We start from the raw sequence: 18,738 nt of genomic DNA on the forward strand, positions 1-18,738 counted from the left end.
CTAAATATCTTGCTACATAATGATGGATAACTGCGAAGAACTGCTGAAGTCTACCCGACCTTTTCCAACTTTTCGAATTCTGGATTGTTGTTGTATATATTTGAACCTCGTATAAATTTCCTCCACTTAATTAGTATCACCGTACTTTATTTTTATATACCGACCTTCATGAAAGAAATTCATGAAGTAAATATCTCCCCTTTCCCCCCTCAAAACTCTCTGATTACAATGAACATGTACCCTAAAGTTGTACATAGTCTCTTCTGATCTTAACTTTTATTTAAACCCCCGTACCCAGTTAAGCTGCACCCTCGTTTAATTTTTAACTGTTCTCATGTATTCCTTGTTCTTTGTAAAGGCCATGCCTAAATGATACCCAAGCTATCATAGTTCTAAGTTATATGTAAACCGATACAATGTGCAAACGGTTGATGGTATATAAAATATCCTCATCTCGGTACTTCTGATGTGTTTGCAAACATCAGTAATTCACACCATCTTGTTTTTTCTTCTCTTTTTCATTTTACTCTGTATCCTGACCAAGTAGCAGATGACAACCAAACTCTTTCTGACCAGATGGAGTTAGAACCAATGGATGAGGCAGGAGAAAAGAATCAGAGTGCAGCCGTGCGGGTGACAGCAGGCTGTGTGAGTTCGGTCACTGAAGAGGCAGCAGGCGGGAAGGCAGAGTCTTTGGCGGCAGCAGTCAAAGCTGTTCTCAGCCTTCCATCAGAGAGTGCCAGAAATGTGCAGGACAAGGAAGAGGATCCAGCCAACAAAGGTGAGGTATGCACTAGTGTTCATCTAAAATTGTCTAATAGTTGCAAGTCATTAGACAAGGGACAATCTCTTCCTGTGCTCGGAGCTTATCTTCTGTTTTTGTTTTTTTTTATGTTAAAGTCCCTCATTAAGTAAAACATTAACTGGACCAGCATCATAAAAATATTTTAAGGCTTAAAAAATGGTGCGGGCCATTCATTGCTCCTACCATGTGACAGAGGCCGACCAATGGGGTCAGGAGGGTGGGGGATTGTAATTAATTAAATCTTAAGGGTTGGGGGGGGGGGGTGTTTGTGTTTGGTTTGGGCAGCCGAAAAAAATCAGCCCGAACCGTGGGAAACTAAATTTCCCGCAGCAGGCCAATAACTAAGGCCAAACCAAAGATTCGGCCGAATCACATCTCTATTGTCAATACCAAACTAGCAAAGTCATGGATGTCAACCTGGTAATACAGCCAGCATTAGAGATTAACACTGACAAGGGAGGACCTTCAAAGCAGAGACAACCACAGATTTGGAGGAGGAATGAAGTCTCTGAGGTATCTGTCCACCTGAGTGTCCATGCAGGTGTCTGGACATGCAAGTGTCTGGACTGTTGCTTAGCGACAGTCCAGACACTTTTTTTTTTCCTTTTTCTCACTTTGTGCTGAGAATATACATGAGGAAGGTTGTTGCCCTTATGATAAAGAAGAAAACAAAAACCCTTTGTAGGAAGCGGTAAAGTTAAAGTGGAGCAAGTCCTGCCTACTATGTGGCAGGAGATCATGCTGTTGAGGATTGCCCATGGCTTAAGGATCTAGAATGGGAGTGCAAGTTAGTAGAGCTCCGCAAGGGGGAGTACAGTCCAACAAAGGAAGGAAATATTGAACCTTTTATGGGAACTGTTAAAATCAAAGCGGAGCAAGTCCTGCAGGCAAGCTCCCATTGTGGAATGAGAGAGAGCATGTTGTCAGACTGCCCCCAACTTGAGCATGAAGAGTGGGAGTGCAGGCGGGCACATAATTTTTGCAAAGATGCAAAACTGTAATTGGGTGGGGGGGGGGGCCATGTGGGGGACTTTCAGACTTTGTGATCTCAGTTGAGCTGAATGAGATTTCCATCCAAGCCCTAGTTGGTTCAGGATGCGGAAAGACTCTCAACCATAAAGATCTAGCCCAGAATAGGTGTGTGGAAGAAGGTGACACTCGCCTACATTCATGGTGACCAGCAACAGTACCCAACCAGTCAGGTCAGCCTATGTAGACGTGGGCATACTTCCCAAGCTTCCGTACCCTATGGTTCTGGGATGAGATTATCCCCAGTTTGAGACCCCGCCAACTTACAGCCAGCCTAGATTGCATAAAAACATCTTTTGGAAGCCTCTCCACAGGATGCTGCAAAAGTATACTGCATGGAGTCTGATATCTAGACCACAGAGACAGCATCAGAGAAGAAAATCTGAGAGGTTTCAGTGTCTAAAGACTGCCAGGAATTTTACTGTTTTCACTTTGCATGGTAACATGTATTGGAAGGAACCAAGCATGTTCTAAGAGCCCCTAGCTGATTCCCAAAAAAGGGTGGGGGAGGGTAACACTAGAATACTTAAACTTCACTTGAAGCTAGTTCACTTGAGTTGGGCCAGAGGCATGTACCAATGGGGGAGGCGAAGGTACTGTCTGACCTAGAGGACCCCCATACCAATCCTACCCTCCATAGCGCAGAGAGTCGGTCCCAGTTTTAGGATAGGAAAAGAATATAGGAAGTTTGATTTATTTTCCCCAGCAGTTATCCCACTTAATGGCAGACAAGGTCATGCTGTAGGTGAAGGAGTGTATATAAGACCTTCCTTAAAGGCCAGAGACCAGGCATTTAGCATGATCCACCTTAAGCCACAGGCAGGAAGGGAGTTCCACTCTGAGGCATTCTCCTTAGAAGGGGATAAGAAGTTAAGCCCGGGAAGAACAAGAGAGCCCCAGAGAAGAAAAGGAGCCTAGGGAAGATAATTACTGCCATCTTTTTGTTTGAGAACGGCTAAGGTAAGCAGAGCTGCTTATGTTATATTTTTTCTGTGATTAATAAAAAGCTTATGAGAAAACAGCCAGAGTCTGTTCTCTGGCCAGTCACCAACTGCTCATGGTACTACACAGCCTCTCAGTGGAGGTCAAAACAAAACTCAAGAAAGCATGGAATAAGCACAAAGGATCCTTAGATATGAGGGTAAAGCTTCAGGTCAGGTAGTCTCTGTGGTACTGCATCAAGAATAGGCAAACCAAATGGGCTTTTTGATCCTTTATTTGATGTCATTTTTTGTGTTTCTGTATTAAACAGACCCAGAAAGAGAAGTAAACCTGCTGGTCTGCTACCAAAGACTGGTGTTTGAGGAAGAGGATCTTATTAAAACAAGAATGTGTTATAGTTTAACACCTCTAAGCAGCAGACACATTGAACTGCTGCTGGTTTGCATAGATCTCACACATACTAGTCTATTGGTTGGCATGGGATCATTCATGTTGAACTAAATTTGGCTAATTACTGCCATTTAAGTACATCCTAATCTGAATTTCATGGTTATCCTTTCCAGGTGAGATGAGAGAAAAGGTGGAAACCGAGATGCGCAGTGAAACAGTAAGTGAAGGGTCTGAAACAAAAGAGGAAACCGGAGAAGCTGTGGATCCTGCAGTGACAGAGATAGGTATGCTGATAGAGGCCTGAATGGTTGCATGACTTGTTACTCTGGAGACTGAGACACTGTGCTTGTTATAACAAATGGATCTTTCATCATCATTCTCCACATGGTAGCATGGAGGGTACTGGGGATTTTTGGAAGAGATGTTGAGTCCTTGTAGCACTGCTGAGTTTTCATACTGCTGTTATACTGTTAACATCGTACAGAGATTTGCTTTTGTAAGGAGATGATGAGATATATATATATATATATATATATATATATATATATATATATATATATATAATGCAGTTTCCTTCGAGAAAAACGTCTGATTACAAAAAATTAAAATAATTGTTACTAAGAAACCAATGTATTAAAGTCCAGTAACGCTATTATCAAGCATTTGTGTGTTAAAAGCACAATTAGCAAGTGCAAGCTAGTTTATGCATGTTAACAGAGCTGTTTAATGTGCATAAAGTAGCTTGTGATAGTTTTAATGCAAAACCTGTGCTAATGAGATAAGCTATTTCACATAGTTCTACGTTTCATTATTACCTATTACCACATGCAAACTTCTTCATAGTCCATTGCAAATAATTTAACTAAATCTTGGAAGTGTAGTTAAGGCTTGTTTTTTGTGTTTTTGTTTTTTTTGTAATCCTGTCTGTAAATATGCACGTACTTTACCGTTTTACTCATTTGCATGTCATTAACTTTGGCTATTATTGTGCAGAACACTGTGTTTCTTGTGCTAATGGCTAATGTTGGTGCACCTTAGTACATTGGCTCCTAAATTTGAAAATACAAGAAATAAAGTATAAATACATCAAATAAGTTTGGAAGTACAATCAGATTACTCATTCTGGTATTAATGTAGTAAGTGTCAGAGAGACACATCAAATGAGGTTCAACAAGAAATATTAATACATTAATCTCTTGGCAAGAACACCTCAAATCCCAACATGTTATGTCAACTGAAGGATCACCTCAGGGGAATGAGCCAATAGGAGCATGAGAAATATTTTGAAATGCTCCTTAAGTTGGTTTCTTCAGGGTTTCTTTCTCAGTGAAAATCCTGTAAGGAGAAACTCTTGAGTAGCATATGGTTGACGTGTCAGTGAAAAGGCAAATAAACAATTGTGTTAATATTGGTTTGAATAGTAAAATTGACAAAAGAATTAAGTGCTGTGATAAATTTCTAATTGTTTAACTCTTTCAAAACCTTGTGGACTAAAGTGAGAAACAAATTGTTAGGTTCCATATTAGGTGCTACAACCCAAGAAAGAGATCTAGGCGTCATAGTAGATAACACATTGAAATCATCAGTTCAGTGTGCTGCGTTAGTCAAAGCAAACAGAATGTTAGGAATTATTAGAAAGGGAATGGTGAATAAAACGGAAAATGTCATAATGCCTCTGTATCGCTCCATGGTGAGACCGCACCTTGAATACTGTGTACAATTCTGGTTGCCGCATCTCAAAAAGATATAATTGCGATGGAGAAGGTACAGAGAAGGGCTACCAAAATAAGGGGAATGGAACAGCTCCCCTATGAGGAAAGACTAAAGAGGTTAGGACTTTTCAGCTTTGAGAAGAGATGGCTGAGGGGGGGATATGATAGAGGTGTTTAAAATCATGAGAGGTCTAGAACGGGTAGATGTGAATCTGTTATTTATTCTTTCGGATAATAGAGTAGGAGGCACTCCATGAAGTTAGCATGTGGTACATTTAAACTAATCGGAGAAAGTTCTTTTTTACTCAATGCACAATTAAACTCTGGAATTTGTTGCCAGAGGATGTGGTTAGTGCAGCTAGTATAGCTGTGTTTAAAAAAGGATTGATAAGTTCTTGGAGGAGAAGTCCATTACCTGCTATAAATTAAGTTGACTTAGAAAATAGCCACTGCTATTACTAGCAATGGTAACATGGAATAGACTTAGTTTTTGGGTACTTGCCAGGTTCTTATGGCCTGGATTGGCCACTGTTGGAAACGGGATGCTGGACTTGATGGACCCTTCGTCTGACCCAGTATGGCATGTTCTTATGTATTTATAAAGTGCAATAAATATAAAATAGTACAGATTAATAAGGCATTTTTAATATTGGTAAGTATTTGAAGTAATAGAATTTTTTTTTTTTTAAATGTCAGTCATGTATGATGGCTGTTGCAGACTACTCAGCATGCATCTGCAATGGATTTTTAAGACATTATCATTGTCAGATGCACTCAAGCCATTATTTATCAAAAAGAGTACAATTAGTTAGGGCCTAGATCTGTATGACTATGGCCCACCCCTGTTAACATTGGGCCCCCCCAAAAAATTCAATTCTGCCTAATCCACTGCCATAAAGGAAGAAAAATGTCTCCTCTGTGGTAAAAGGGCCAAGTATAATGCAGTTTACTACAAGCACAAAGAGAATCTGAAAATCTGGGTGTGCAAATCATCTGAAGGAAAAAAGAGAACATGGCACTGCTTGTGACTCGGAGACCAGTAAGTGATGCTACTAATTAACATTTCTATAGCGCTACACGACATATGCAGCACTGTGGAAGCAACTAGCAAAGCAGAAAACGCTGCCTGGTGAGCTCTGTTTTAAATTTTTAAAGGAGGTCAAGGGATGCCTGAAAGAGCAATGTGGAAGCCGATATGGAGTACATGCAGGTGCATCCTTCAAGAAGTGGTACTTAAAAAAAAAAAAAAAAAAAAAAAAAAATGCAGAGCCATGCAGATTTGAATAAAAGAGCAATGTCTTCCAAAAAGCCTATACAGAAGATTAGATGGAAAAAATAAAAAGCATTCTGTGTCAAAAAATGAATGGTAGAAGCTAGAGAATAATTAATTCAGAAATAAACAAATTGCTTCACAGAAAAGGACTGGCTCCCAGTGAAAATGGTAGGAGCAAAAATAGTACCAGAATTCATGAGGTCACAGAAGAGTAGAGAAGTATAAACAGTGGGGAAAACAGAGCAACATTAAAGATAGAAATAGAAAATATGATGGCAGACCAGGAATGTGTAAACCATCTAGGCTGACCAGTCTTCTTCCTTTTCCAGTGTCATATACTCCTACACGATCTCCAGCTTTCCTGTCACTTCTTCACAACCTAGGAGCCTCTGTGCCTATCCCATTCTTTCTGAATTCTGTTACTGGTTATACTTCCATTAGCTCTACTGAGCAAGGGGGGAAGAGGCTGTTCCATGCATCCATTACCTTTTCTGTGAAGAAATGCTTTCAAATTTAACTCTGTCTGACCTTTTTCTTCTGTGACTTTCCACTGAAAAATATTGGCTTACTATTATTTACCTATGAGGTGTTAGGAGGATATGATGATGACATTCAATCTCCTCTCCTCTAGAGTGTACATCTTTAGGTCCTTAATTCTCATTTCATAGGGCTTATGGTGCAGACAGCACCATTTTGGTGACCCTTTTCTGGCCTGTTTCTATTGGAGATACAGCCTCTGGAATGGAGTGCAATATGGCAAATAAGGTCTTAAATTAGTACCTTTTTCCCCTACTTTTTATAACTCTCTCTGTTCACTATAACATTCCTCAGGCTTTGGCCACTGCCTTGTTGCTCTGTTTTGCAGCCTTGAGATCAGTAGATGTAATCACCCTGAAATCTTATGTCTGTCTGGTGCATATCAGTAACCCACTCCCCTCTGTGGGAACAAGCGGTGAGTCCCACAGACCTGGAGACAAACTATTCTGATTCTAGCCTTTCTTAAAACAGCATGTCTTTATTACAGCTTCACACATGCACAACACATGTCCCTTCAGAACAGAGTACACTCTCTGCTTACAGTTCAGTATTGCTTCCCTCAGTTCTCGCAATTCAGCATCGTCTCAGCTCAGTGTTTAGACAGGGCTATGTTACAGGAGCTGCCTTCCTCCTAGAGGCCTCTGCCTGGTCTGGTTATGCCCATCTGGATCCTAGCTTTTATTTCCCAGTCTCTAGTTACACCTCAGAGTCCCACGTGCCCTGCAGGATCCCGCCCATAGAGCCTACTCTTCTTAAAGGATTTAAGGTAGACCAGCTGCCTAGCCTGTTTCTGCATAAGTAAATAGGGGAACACTAGGGGTGCTGCCTAACACCCTGCTCCTTGGACTTTTGCATGCCATGTGCATGATGCTACCCTTTAATACCCTGAATATTAGCTGACCACTCCTGATGCTGTCTTGGATCACTCATCTTTTTTTTTTCTCCTCCATCAGAAATGCTCACTCTATTGCAGATCTTAATATCATCTGCAAAAAGACAAACTTTTCCTATTAACTCCTTTAGTATGTAAGAAAATATTGAACAGAACCAGCCCCAGGACTTGTTTCTGAGGTACTCTCTGTCCTTGGAGTGAACTTTATTGACTCTTGCCCTCTGGAATTTATCACCAGTTTCTAACCCAGTCCACCAGCTTGGGAATTACCCACAGTTTTATATATGAACCTCCTGTGTGGGTCAGTATCAAAACCTTTACTGACTTCCAATTATAGCAATCCAGTGCTCATTCCCTGATCTAATTTTTTTTTGTTCACCCAATTAAAGAAATTGATCAGATTTGTTTCACATGATCTTCTTCTTCTGGTAAAAACTGCTGCCTCAGGTCCTGCAAGCCGATATATTCAAGATACTCCATTATCCCTTGTTTTCAAAGTGATGCCATTAATTTACCTACCAATATGATCTGAGTAGCTGGCCTATAATTACCAACATCCTCCATTTTTCCTCTTCTATGAAGGGGGCCGGTGTCTGCCTTTTCCAAGCCTCTGGAACCACTGCTGTTTCTATGATTTTGACTGGCCTTTATTAGGAAAGAAGCAGCTTATTTGACATTCCTTCAATTTTATGTCCGTGTTGACAGCATTAATGCATTGTACAAGTGGACTGTTTTCCTGCAAGCTCAACAGTACTGGTCATTTTATCAGACACACGAGGTGCACTAGATAATACGGAGAAAACTAATATGATTTAATCTTCAGGGTTCTCTTTAAAGCCTTAATCTGTACAGAATAAATGAATTGCTCTGATTTGTTTACTTTTTTTTTTTCTTTGACAGAGGCAACAAATAATGAAGAGTAATCTTTCAGTGCTGCCTGCAAGGACAATCTTTATTTGCTGCTGTTTGGAGAATCACCTATGTTCTTGTAACATTTGGGAAACCTCAAGATTGGATGCAAAAGGCAATGAAGAATGGATATGAGAATTAACAACCAGATGCATCATAGAAATTTACCATGTTAAAAAAAAAAAAAAAAAAATTCTCAAAATTATGTTGCCAAGATTTCAACAACGAGCTGCACTGGGTAGCCTTGTAGAGACCTACCATAGTGTGCCTTCTGTCAACAGCTCCTAAGGAGGAACAGATTTTTTTTTTGACTGTTCTGGTACTTTATTCTAAAATATATCAACTTTTCTGTCTTTCGATTTATTAATATCGGTTTAAAAAAAAAAAAAAAAGCTTATTTTAAGGAAGGAGTAATTTTGTGACAACCTGCATAAAATTTAAGGCAATTATCTACATAGATTTCCACCAGTTTTCTAAGGAAAAGTAAATGCATATTTTCCCTTTTAAAAATTATCCCACAAAAACTACTTGCACACAATTATACCTGCTAATTATGGTGCAGATTGGTTGGTTTGTTTTTTTTGGGAGTGGAGGAGTAACCTAGTGGTTAGAGCAGCAGTCTGTGAGTTAGGGAGACCAGGGTTCAAATCCCACTGCTGTTCCTTGCATGCATGATTTAAAATCCCACTGCAAGTGCATGCATGATTTAAAATTCCAGCATATGTCCGCTCATGCACATGTATGGGTGTCCGTATGCTCGTTTTAAAGTAACTGTCATACTGTTGAAAATGCAAAAGCAGGCATGGAAGTGCAAACCTCAGCCCTTGAGAATGTCTCCTCTTCGGTCTGATAAATTTACATGTGAAAGTGATATGCATGGGTATATAATATAATATATATATGCATAGCAGGCATATAATTTTGTAAAAGGCCATTACCACAAGTAAAACACTGTTTTACCAATGGAAATTCCATGAAAATAAATTGAAAAGGTAATTTTCAAAACAGCCTGCATAAAGAAGTTGGCAAAAACGCACACTAATTTTCAAAGTGGATTTGTGTGCATAATTCTGTTTTGAAAGTAATCGAAATAAAAGTGCACAAAGTTCCATCTGCTCTTTGCAGAACTTAACTTGTGCATGTTAATTTATGGCCTTTACTTTTTAAAATCTAGTATGTGTGTAAAAACTCAGCTCTAGCCTCTTCCCCCCCCCCCCCACCCCAAAAAAAAAAAAAAGTCCAACTACATATAAGAATACAAGAAATCTAGTTATGCTCAAAAACTGGGCCATTTTTCTAACAAGCCATGTACATGCATAAACCTTGTCTTATGTACAGAATTGGCTTTGAAAATTAGCCCCAACCTGTACAAATGTTATGGAAACAACTTACAAATGAATCATTTTTGATGGGTGGTGAGAAGGCTGCCACAGTGCTTTCAATTAAATGCTAAATGTTCTGAAATATAAGATGTTTTTCCCTGAGAGTGAAGGAATGGAGGCCTTTAAAAAGATTCTGATATCATCCACTGAAAGAAAGAGAGACAGACACACACAACAGAAAGTATGCTCTGTGACCTGCTATTAGCTTCTCATGTCATGCCATGTCAAAAACGTGGATGCACAGAAAGCTCTGCATTAATTACACCACCCATATTGTAATAGTAATTGTCCACTCTGAACGAGTGCTCCTATTTCCCCTCTTAAACCTGTTCAGGACCAGGCTAGAGGCCTGGTCCACCTTAATTCCCCTTGAGAGAGAGTGTTTTGTGGGTGGGGCCCAGCAGGGAAGGAATAAGAGTTGGGATAGTCAGACTAGGCCCAGGTCTCAAGGAGGAAGGCAGCTCCTGTGGAATATCACTGTCCAAATGCTGAAGCTGTAAAGAAGCTATGAGTATTGAGCGTACACTTATCCTGAGCTAAAGGCAGCCTACTAATGTCTATTTGTTGAAGCTATAAAATAAAGATAAAAAGACTTTGAAAAGGCTGGAGTCAGCATGGCTTGGTGCCTCTAGCCAGGGAAACACTGCTTGTTCTACCATATATTGTGTCAGGTCAGGGATTTTTTTTCCTCTAAGCAGTGCATAGAGGAAAATGCAGCCTCCCAAAAAAAGTTTGTTAAAACACAGGAAGCTCTGAAGAGGACTTACACCCAATATTGACTAGGTAAAAAAAATATATCAAGACATGCTAGAGAGAGAAAATTCCTTGATGGAATAAAGGACAGTTTTATGGAGCAATTGTTTCAGGAACTGACAAGAAAGGGAGCAATTTTAGATCTAATTCTTCATGGAGAACGAGATTTGGTGAGAGATAAGTGGTGGGGCCACTCAACAATGGTGATCATATCATATCATAGGGATCAAATGTGAATTAATTACTGGAAGGGGGAAGGTAAGTAAATCCATGGCTCTAATACTAAACTTTTAAAAAGGAAACTTTGATAAAATGAGAGAAATAGTAAAAAAAAAAAAAAAAATACCAACTTTGAAGCGCAGTGCAGGTATATTCCACACATTAAGAAAGGTGGAAGAAAAGCCAAGAGATTGCTGGCATGGTTAAAAAGTGAGGTGAAGGAAGCTATTTTAGCCAAAAGTTCTTCATTCAAAAATTAGAAGAAGGATCCATCAGAAGAAAATAAGATTAAGCATTGGCAAGTTAAATGTAAGACCTTGATAAGACAGGCTAAAAGAGAATTTGGAAAGTTGGCCATAGAGGCAAAAACTCATAATAAAAACTTTAATATATTGGAAGCAGAAAGCCTGCAACAGAGTTGGTTGAACTTTAGATGATAGAGGGGTTACAGGAGCAATTAGGGAAGATAAGGCCATTGTGAAAAGACTAAACAAATTCTTTGCTTCGGTGTTTACTGAAGAGGATATTGGGTGGAGACCCATTCTGGTGACAGTTTTCAAGGTTGACGATTCAAATTGAACCAAATCACAGTGAACCTGGAAGATGTTGTAGGCCAGATTGACAAACTGAAGAGTAGTAAATCATCTGGACCAGATGGTATACACCCCAGGGTACTGAAAGAACTCAAAAATGAAATTTCACACCTATTACAAGTAACTAGCAACTGTAACCATTCTATGCGCGGGCGGCGAGCCTTTTTATTGGCACATATGCTCTTATTTTGAGCAGAATTTCCCTAGAAATTCACTGTAAGAGTGACCCTTCCACATACACACACCCTCATACAGGCTCCCTCACTCTCTCGCACATACTCACATCCCCTCATATAGTCTCTCTCTCTCTCTCTCTCTCTCTCTCACCCACAGTCAAGCATCCCCCTCACTCCCCCTCTTACCAACCAAGCTGTCTCTCGCACTCCCCCACACCCCCTCTCCTCTCTCGTACACACATTCTGTCACCAGCATCCCCCACTCTCTTACCTACCATACTCTGTCACCCCCCCCCCCACACACACACACACACACACACATACACATTCTCTCTCACCGGCATCGCCTCCCTGACACACATTCTCTGTCGCGGGACCCGTGCCGTTCGCGGCGAAGATAAAGGCCCAGCGCACTCTTCGCGGCACACGGGGGCCTTCCATTTTTGCCTTGAGCATAAAATAGAAGTGGAGACCCTGGCATGCTACAAACGGAGTGTGTCCTGTGGCACACGCTCCATTCGCGGTGAAGATGAAGGCCCAGACACGCCAATTGTGGCACACGGGGGCCTTCCCTTTTCGCCGTGAACAGCGCGCCGAGCCTTCATCTTCGCTGTGGAGTGTATGCTGCTGGATGCGCTCCGTTTGCGGCATGCCAGGGTCTCCGCTTATGCAGATTAGTTAAATCTCAAGCAGATCATGATAAACTGCAGGACGATCTTGTGAGGCTGGAAGATTGAGCATCCAAATAAGCAGATGAAATTTAATGTGGACAAGTTCAAGATGATGCATATAGGGAAAAATCACACTCGCTATACTTACATGATGTTAGGTTCCATATTAGGAATTACCACACAGTAAAGAGATCTAGGCTTCATAGTGGATAATACATTGACATCGTTGGCTCAGTGTGCTGTGGTGGTCAAAAAAGCAAATAGAATGTTAGGGATTATTTTATTTGTTTTTATATATCGAAGTTCGTGGGAAACATCACATTGGATTACAATATAATATAAAATGCACAATTCAGAATATACAGTAAAATATATAATTTAAAAAAAAATGAAATAAAAATAAATTTTCTAAAAGCATCTAAGACAGATATTACTAAAAAAGATAAATAAAATAGAAATTATCTGAGATTAAAGAATAGTTAGAGCTGTCATCTTTAGTTGTGCATAAGCTTGCTGGAATAGCCAGGTTTTTATTCCCTTCTTGAACGTTCGGGGATTTGCTTCTAATCTTAGGTCCTCTCTGGCAAGGAGTTCCATAGCTGGGGACCTGCAAGTGATAAAGCGAGCTCTCTTACAGTATTTAGGTATGCTGATTTGGGAGAGGGTATAGGTAAGGTGCCATTGCTTGCTGAGCGCGTAATTCTCTATGGAGTATGGAAATGGAGAGCAGTGTTAAGCCATTCTACTTTGTCATTGTAAAGTGTCTTGTGGATTAATGATAAAGAGTTTTGAAATGGATTCTGTATGTTATTGGTAGCCAGTATAGTTCCTTTAGAATAGGTGTTATATGATCAACTTTCCTAGTTTTAATTAGTACTCTGGCAGCTGCATTCTGCAGCAGTTGGAGCGGTCTGGTGGAAGATGCCGGAAGGCCTAATAGTAAGGCATTACAGTAATCAATTTTTGAGAAAATGAGGGCTTTGAGTACAATTCTGAAGTCATTCATATGAAGTAGGGGTCTTAATTTTTTTAGGACATGTAATTTAAAATAAGTCTTTAAATTACTTATAAATTTCTTTAGGTTTAGTTCGCTATTTATTTTATTATTTATTTAATGGCTTTTCTATGCCATCATTCGTAAGGCACATCATGCCGGCTTACAAAGAACTGATAAGAGGAAATACAGAGAACAAAAACCAAATCGTTGATAACACAAAGAGGTAAATTCAAAAGGGAAAAAAAACAAAAGGGGCATTATACAACAGATATTTGAAGGGCTAGGAGAGCAAAAGGGCAGAGTTGTGGGGGGGGGGGGGGGAAAGAACTTCGTACAGTCGATATTTGAAAGGCTAGGAGAGCAAAAGGGCAGGGATGTGGAGAAAGAACTTTATACAGATGTTATACTGATGTCTTAACTTAAGCTGGATTCAGGGAGGGAAATTAGCGTGCTAAAGATTCAGGGAAAGGTGAGGAGGGGGGCGCAGGGGTGGAGGTGCGGAGGCTGGCTGTGGAGGATCTAAGGTCTATGTTATGTTTGTGTCAGGGTAGGCTTGCTTGAAGAGCCAAGTTTTGACTCCTTTTTTGAATTTGGTGAGAGACAGCTCTATACGGAGTGGGGTGGGGAGGGAGTTCCAGAGAGAGGTACCAGCTATGGAGATAGCCCTTTCTCTGGTGAGTGACAGATGTGCAGACTTGAGGGAAGGGGTGTGTAGGGTGCCAGCATGGGCACTTCTTGTGGGGTGGTTTGAGGTGCGGAAGTGGGGCATTTCTTCGACCCAGGTGTGGTTGAATTTGTGTAATGAGCAATGAAGAATGGTCAATGCTTTGTATTGAGATCGGAAGGCGATAGGTAGCCAGTGCAGTTCCTTTAAAATAGGAGTGATGTGGTCCGTCTTGCGAGTATTTGTTATGATTCTGGCCATGGAGTTTTGGAGGATCTGGAGTGGCTTGATGGTGGAGGCCTGGAGGCTGAGTAGCAGGGAGTTGCAGTAGTCCAGTTTTGCAAGCATAGTGGTCTGGACTACCGTGCGGAAGTCTTGAGCATGTAGTAAGGGTTTGAGTTTTCTGAGGACATTTAGTTTGTAGAAACCTCCTTTAAGGAGGGAGTTGATGTATGGTTTGAAATTTAGTTGATGGTCTAAGATGACACCCAGGTCTCTAACTGCTCGTAATTGGTGTGGTGTATTAGTTGTGTTGTGTAGTGTATGGTGGGAAGTGCCATCAGGGTGGTTGGAGATGAAGAGTAGTTCCGTTTTAGCTGCGTTCAGGGCTAAGTGGATGTTAGCTAACATAGAAGTTATGGAGGAGAGGCAAGATTCCCAGAAGAGCATGGATTCATCAATGGATTTTTGGATCTGTATGAGAATCTGCACATCGTCTGCGTATAAGAAGAATTTCAATCCCAGGTTGGAGAGTAGTTGACAAAGTGGTAGGAGGTAGATGTTAAACAAGGTGGACGATAGAGAGGAGCCTTGGGGGACACCTTGTGTGATTGGGATGTGTGAGGATTGGTTTCTGTCAATTTTTACTATATACTCTCTGGTTAAGATAGGAGGAGAACCAGGAGAGGGCGTTGCCAGCAATGCCTATTTCTGCCAGGCAGGTCAGTAGGATTTGGTGGTTAACGGTGTCGAAAGCTGCCGAGATGTCTAGGAGGGCGAGCAAGTAGGAGTTTCCATGGTCCAAGCCTTTGAGAATGGTATCTGTCATCGATAGTAGAAGGGTTTCTGTGTTATGGGCTAGATCTTTAACTTCATTTGAAATGGAATATTTAGTCTGTACTGTTCTTACTTCTAAATTGGTTTGTTTAGTTAATGGCATAAAATGGGAAATTCTGTTTTAGATGAGTTTAACGATAAGCTCATTTAAGCTAAGAATCAGTTTATAGCAGACAGAATTCCCATAGCTTTAAAGCAGATTCAGTAGTCAGTGATCAGAATTAAAATTTGGACTTCATCGGCATAAATAAAATGTTAGTCCTAGTCCCGCTAAAAGCTTGCATAATGGGAGCATGCATATATGTTAAAAAGTGTTGAGGATAAAGAGGATCCTTGGGGAACGCCATGGACCAGACCTATCTGCTTTGATTCGAATATACTCATTTTAACTTAATAGAACCTATTTTTTAGATATGAATCAAACCATCGATAAGTGACATCTGATAGGGTAAGTGAAATTGGCCTATCTAGCAGAGTGTTGTGGTTGACCGTATCAAAAGCAGCGGATATATTGAGCATTACTAGCAGGTATGACTGGCCATTGTCTAAGCCTCTCAGAACTGTATCCTTGAGAGAGACAAGTAGGGTTTCTGTACTAAAAAATTTTCGAAAACTGAATTGGGAGGGGTATAGTATATTATGATTTTCTAAGTGTTCCGAAAGTTGTTGATTGACCACTTTTTCCATAAGTTTAGATAGAAATGGCAGATTGGAGATGGGCCTAAAACTAGCTGGATCTGATACATTTAAATGGGTTGATTACTGCACATTTTGTTATCTGGCAAACTACCTTGGTTTAAGGAAGTATTAATGATGTCAGCTAGTGGTTTAGCAATTATTGTTATGGACGAAATCCGGAAGTGGATCCTTAGGCCGACTGAGCCGAGGGAACAGTCGGGAGGCAGATCTCCCACTGGGCAAACGGAGCTTCACCTGGAAACCCGCGACTCCTCCAGAGGAGCTGTGGGAGCCCGGGTCGCAAGGACTTAGGAGTCTTCACCCTGGAAGTCCGAGATCCCCCCAGGAGGAGCCCGTAGGGACCCGGACCGCTGGGACTTAGGTGGAAACGACGAAACCCAGGAGGAAGGTACGAACCGGAGTCTTGGCAGGCGGCGGGCAAGCAGGAGTCTGAGTCACGGACCGGAGTCAAGGCAGGCTGGAGACAAGCAGGAGTCGGAGTCACGGACCGGAGTCAAGGCAGGCTGAAGACAAGCAGGAGTCGGAGTCACGGACCGGAGTCAAGGCAGGCTGGAGACAAGCAGGAGTCCGGAAACCAGGCAAAGATCGAGACAGGCAGGCAGACAGACAGCGGAAACCAGGAACCAGCAGGAACGACGGCAACTAGCACTGCAAAGCAGGAACCTCGTTGCAAGGCACTTTGGAGAGGAAAGTGCCTTGTTTAAATCCCCCGGTTGGCGTCTGACGTCACGGTGGGCGTGTCAGCACATCCGGGTGCTGGCAGCAAAAAACGCTGGCCCCTGCGCGCGCGCGTTCCCCTGCTGAGGGGAGGAGTTCTCGGCGGCGTCTCCCTCGTGGTGACGCCGCTGCCATGCGGTCCGGAGGGCCCGAAAACCGGCGGATTGCAACGCGGCAAGGAGAGGTAGGTGCCCGGTCACTAGTCTAGTGACCGGGATCGTAACAATTATGTTGGGGACCAACTTAAGGGATTTGATGGGAATTGCATCAGAGGGGTGGGCAGCAGGGTTCATTTTTCTAATGCTCTCAATTTTAGTGGAGGATACATTGTCAAAGGTGGACCATGTTATTTCTGGGTTTATTGGCAGCGTGATTCTGTTAGTCTTATCTATGTGAATGTTTTTTATTAAATTGTGCAAGCTCAATGCATTTGTGTTTAAACAATTTTTATTAAGTTTATACAACCATAGTTACACAACACTAAGGAGGGTTGAATTCTGATCCCTCCTCAGGCCAAAAATTGCAATAGTACAACAAGAAGAAACACTTCCCCTCCCCCTCCCCAGAGCCACACAGAGTATAGGAAGCCTCCTTCCGTCAAGGCGGGAGTTCCACCCGGATAACACACAAAGCATCAAGGTTAGTCATCACTACTAGGCTACGTGCCCAATGTGGGAGAGATTGAAGATAATTCTGCCACACCATCAGAAAACATTGCCTGCAGTGTGGTGATACCTGGGAAGCCAAGGACTCCATGGTCATCATTCCATGAAAACAATTTCTCCAGGCCCTAAAGGACGGGTTATCAGGTGACCGCCAAACTGAGAGGATCACTCTTTTCCCCACTAGACAGGCTTTACGTAAAAGCATACGTGAACCAGGATCTCTTATCCGGATCGGTGAAATGCACCCAAATAGCAACCAAAGAGGGGTAATTAGAAAGGCTACATCTAGCAATTCGGCCATGTAATCTGCCACTTTGTGCCAAAATCGCTGTATAATGGGACAAGTCCAAAATACATGGGACAAAGTCCCCATAGCATTTTTGCAGCTCATTGCATTTAATTTCTGCATTTCTTGCATTTTCTGCATTTTCTTGAAGTGTTAAATTTGGCGTGGATTTAGTTAACTCTCTAACATAGAATAGAGCTCTTGGATTGAATTGATAGTCATGAATTTTTTTTGAAAAATAGTCTTGTTTAGTTTTGACAATATTAGATCTATATTTAGAGTATGGTCTTCTAGATGCCTGGAGTCGTAGGGGTTGGATTTTTTTCCCCATTTTTTTCTGCATTTCTAAGGGAGCGCTTTATCATTTTAAGGTCAAGGGTGTACCATGGTGCTCTGTGTTTATTGGAGGGCTTTATCTCTTTTTTAATTATTGGGCAGCAGGTGTTAGCTAGGTCATTAGTGATTGAATTCCAAGATGCAATAGAGGAATCAATGTCAGATCCAGATTTTTAAGGGCTTCTGGTAAAAGTTCTATTAAGTCATCTCCCTGAAAGGGCTTTCTATATTCAATCATTGTTTTTAGCATTGGTGACATACATTTTTGGTTTGTTTAAGATGAGATGTGAAATGATCAGTCTGTGGTCTGACTAAGGAACAGATAAGCTTGTAGGTGGATCTATGCTTTCAAAATACGAGTTAAAAATTAGGTCCGGGTGTGACCTGCTATGAGGGTTGGAAAGTCCACAATTTGTCTAAAACGTATGGCATGCATGGTGGTTAGGAAGGTTTCGCAGCTAGATGACAATGGTGAGGTATCGACATGCAGATTGAAGTCACCCAGAATAATAGTGGGAAGGTCCATGTCTATAATAAATTCAATAAGGGGGAAGATGTGTTCCAGGAGGCCTGGAGGAATTAGTAGGAAGGGAATGTTGAATAAACAGAAAAATTCAATACCTCTATCACTCAATGGTGAGACTGCAATTCTGGTCGCCACATCTCAAAAAATATATAGTTGTACTGGAGAAGGTACAGAAAAGGGCATCCAAAATGATAAAGAGGTTAGAATGGTTCCCCTATGAGGAAAGGCTAAAGAGGTCTAGAATGGGTAAATGTGAATCTGTTATTTACTCTTTCGGATAATAGAGGAACTAGGGGGCATTCCATGAAGTTAGGAAGTAGTACATTTAAAATGTCAGAGAAAATTCTTTCTTTTTCACCTAATGTATAATTTAAGCTCTGGAATTTGTTGCCAGGTGATATGGTTAGGGCAGTTAGTGTAGCTGTGTTTAAAAAAGGTTTGGATAAATTCCTGGAGAAAAAGTCTAATTGCTATTAATCAAGTTGACTTAGGGAATAGCCACTGCTATT

At 41.3% G+C, this 18,738-nt stretch overlaps 1 protein-coding gene across 2 annotated transcripts in view; it reads left to right on the forward strand.

Moving 5' to 3' along the window:
* The window catches only part of ERICH5 (glutamate rich 5), a 47,432-nt gene extending 38,516 nt beyond the window's left edge, over positions 1-8,916 (forward strand). Inside the window, exons 2-4 of one of the 2 annotated variants that reach the window (XM_029591771.1) lie at positions 551-781; positions 3,340-3,450; positions 8,481-8,916. In XM_029591771.1, coding sequence (XP_029447631.1) covers positions 551-781; positions 3,340-3,450; positions 8,481-8,503 — 365 coding nt within the window. In that variant the 3' untranslated portion in view covers positions 8,504-8,916. Of the gene's footprint in view, positions 1-547; positions 782-3,339; positions 3,451-8,480 lie in introns of both variants that reach the window. The other variant, XM_029591770.1, reaches the window with a different exon arrangement.
* Positions 8,917-18,738: the final 9,822 nt, after the last annotated feature.

Source organism: Rhinatrema bivittatum, chromosome 2 (assembly GCF_901001135.1).
Source record: "Rhinatrema bivittatum chromosome 2, aRhiBiv1.1, whole genome shotgun sequence".
NCBI lineage: Eukaryota > Metazoa > Chordata > Amphibia > Gymnophiona > Rhinatrematidae > Rhinatrema > Rhinatrema bivittatum.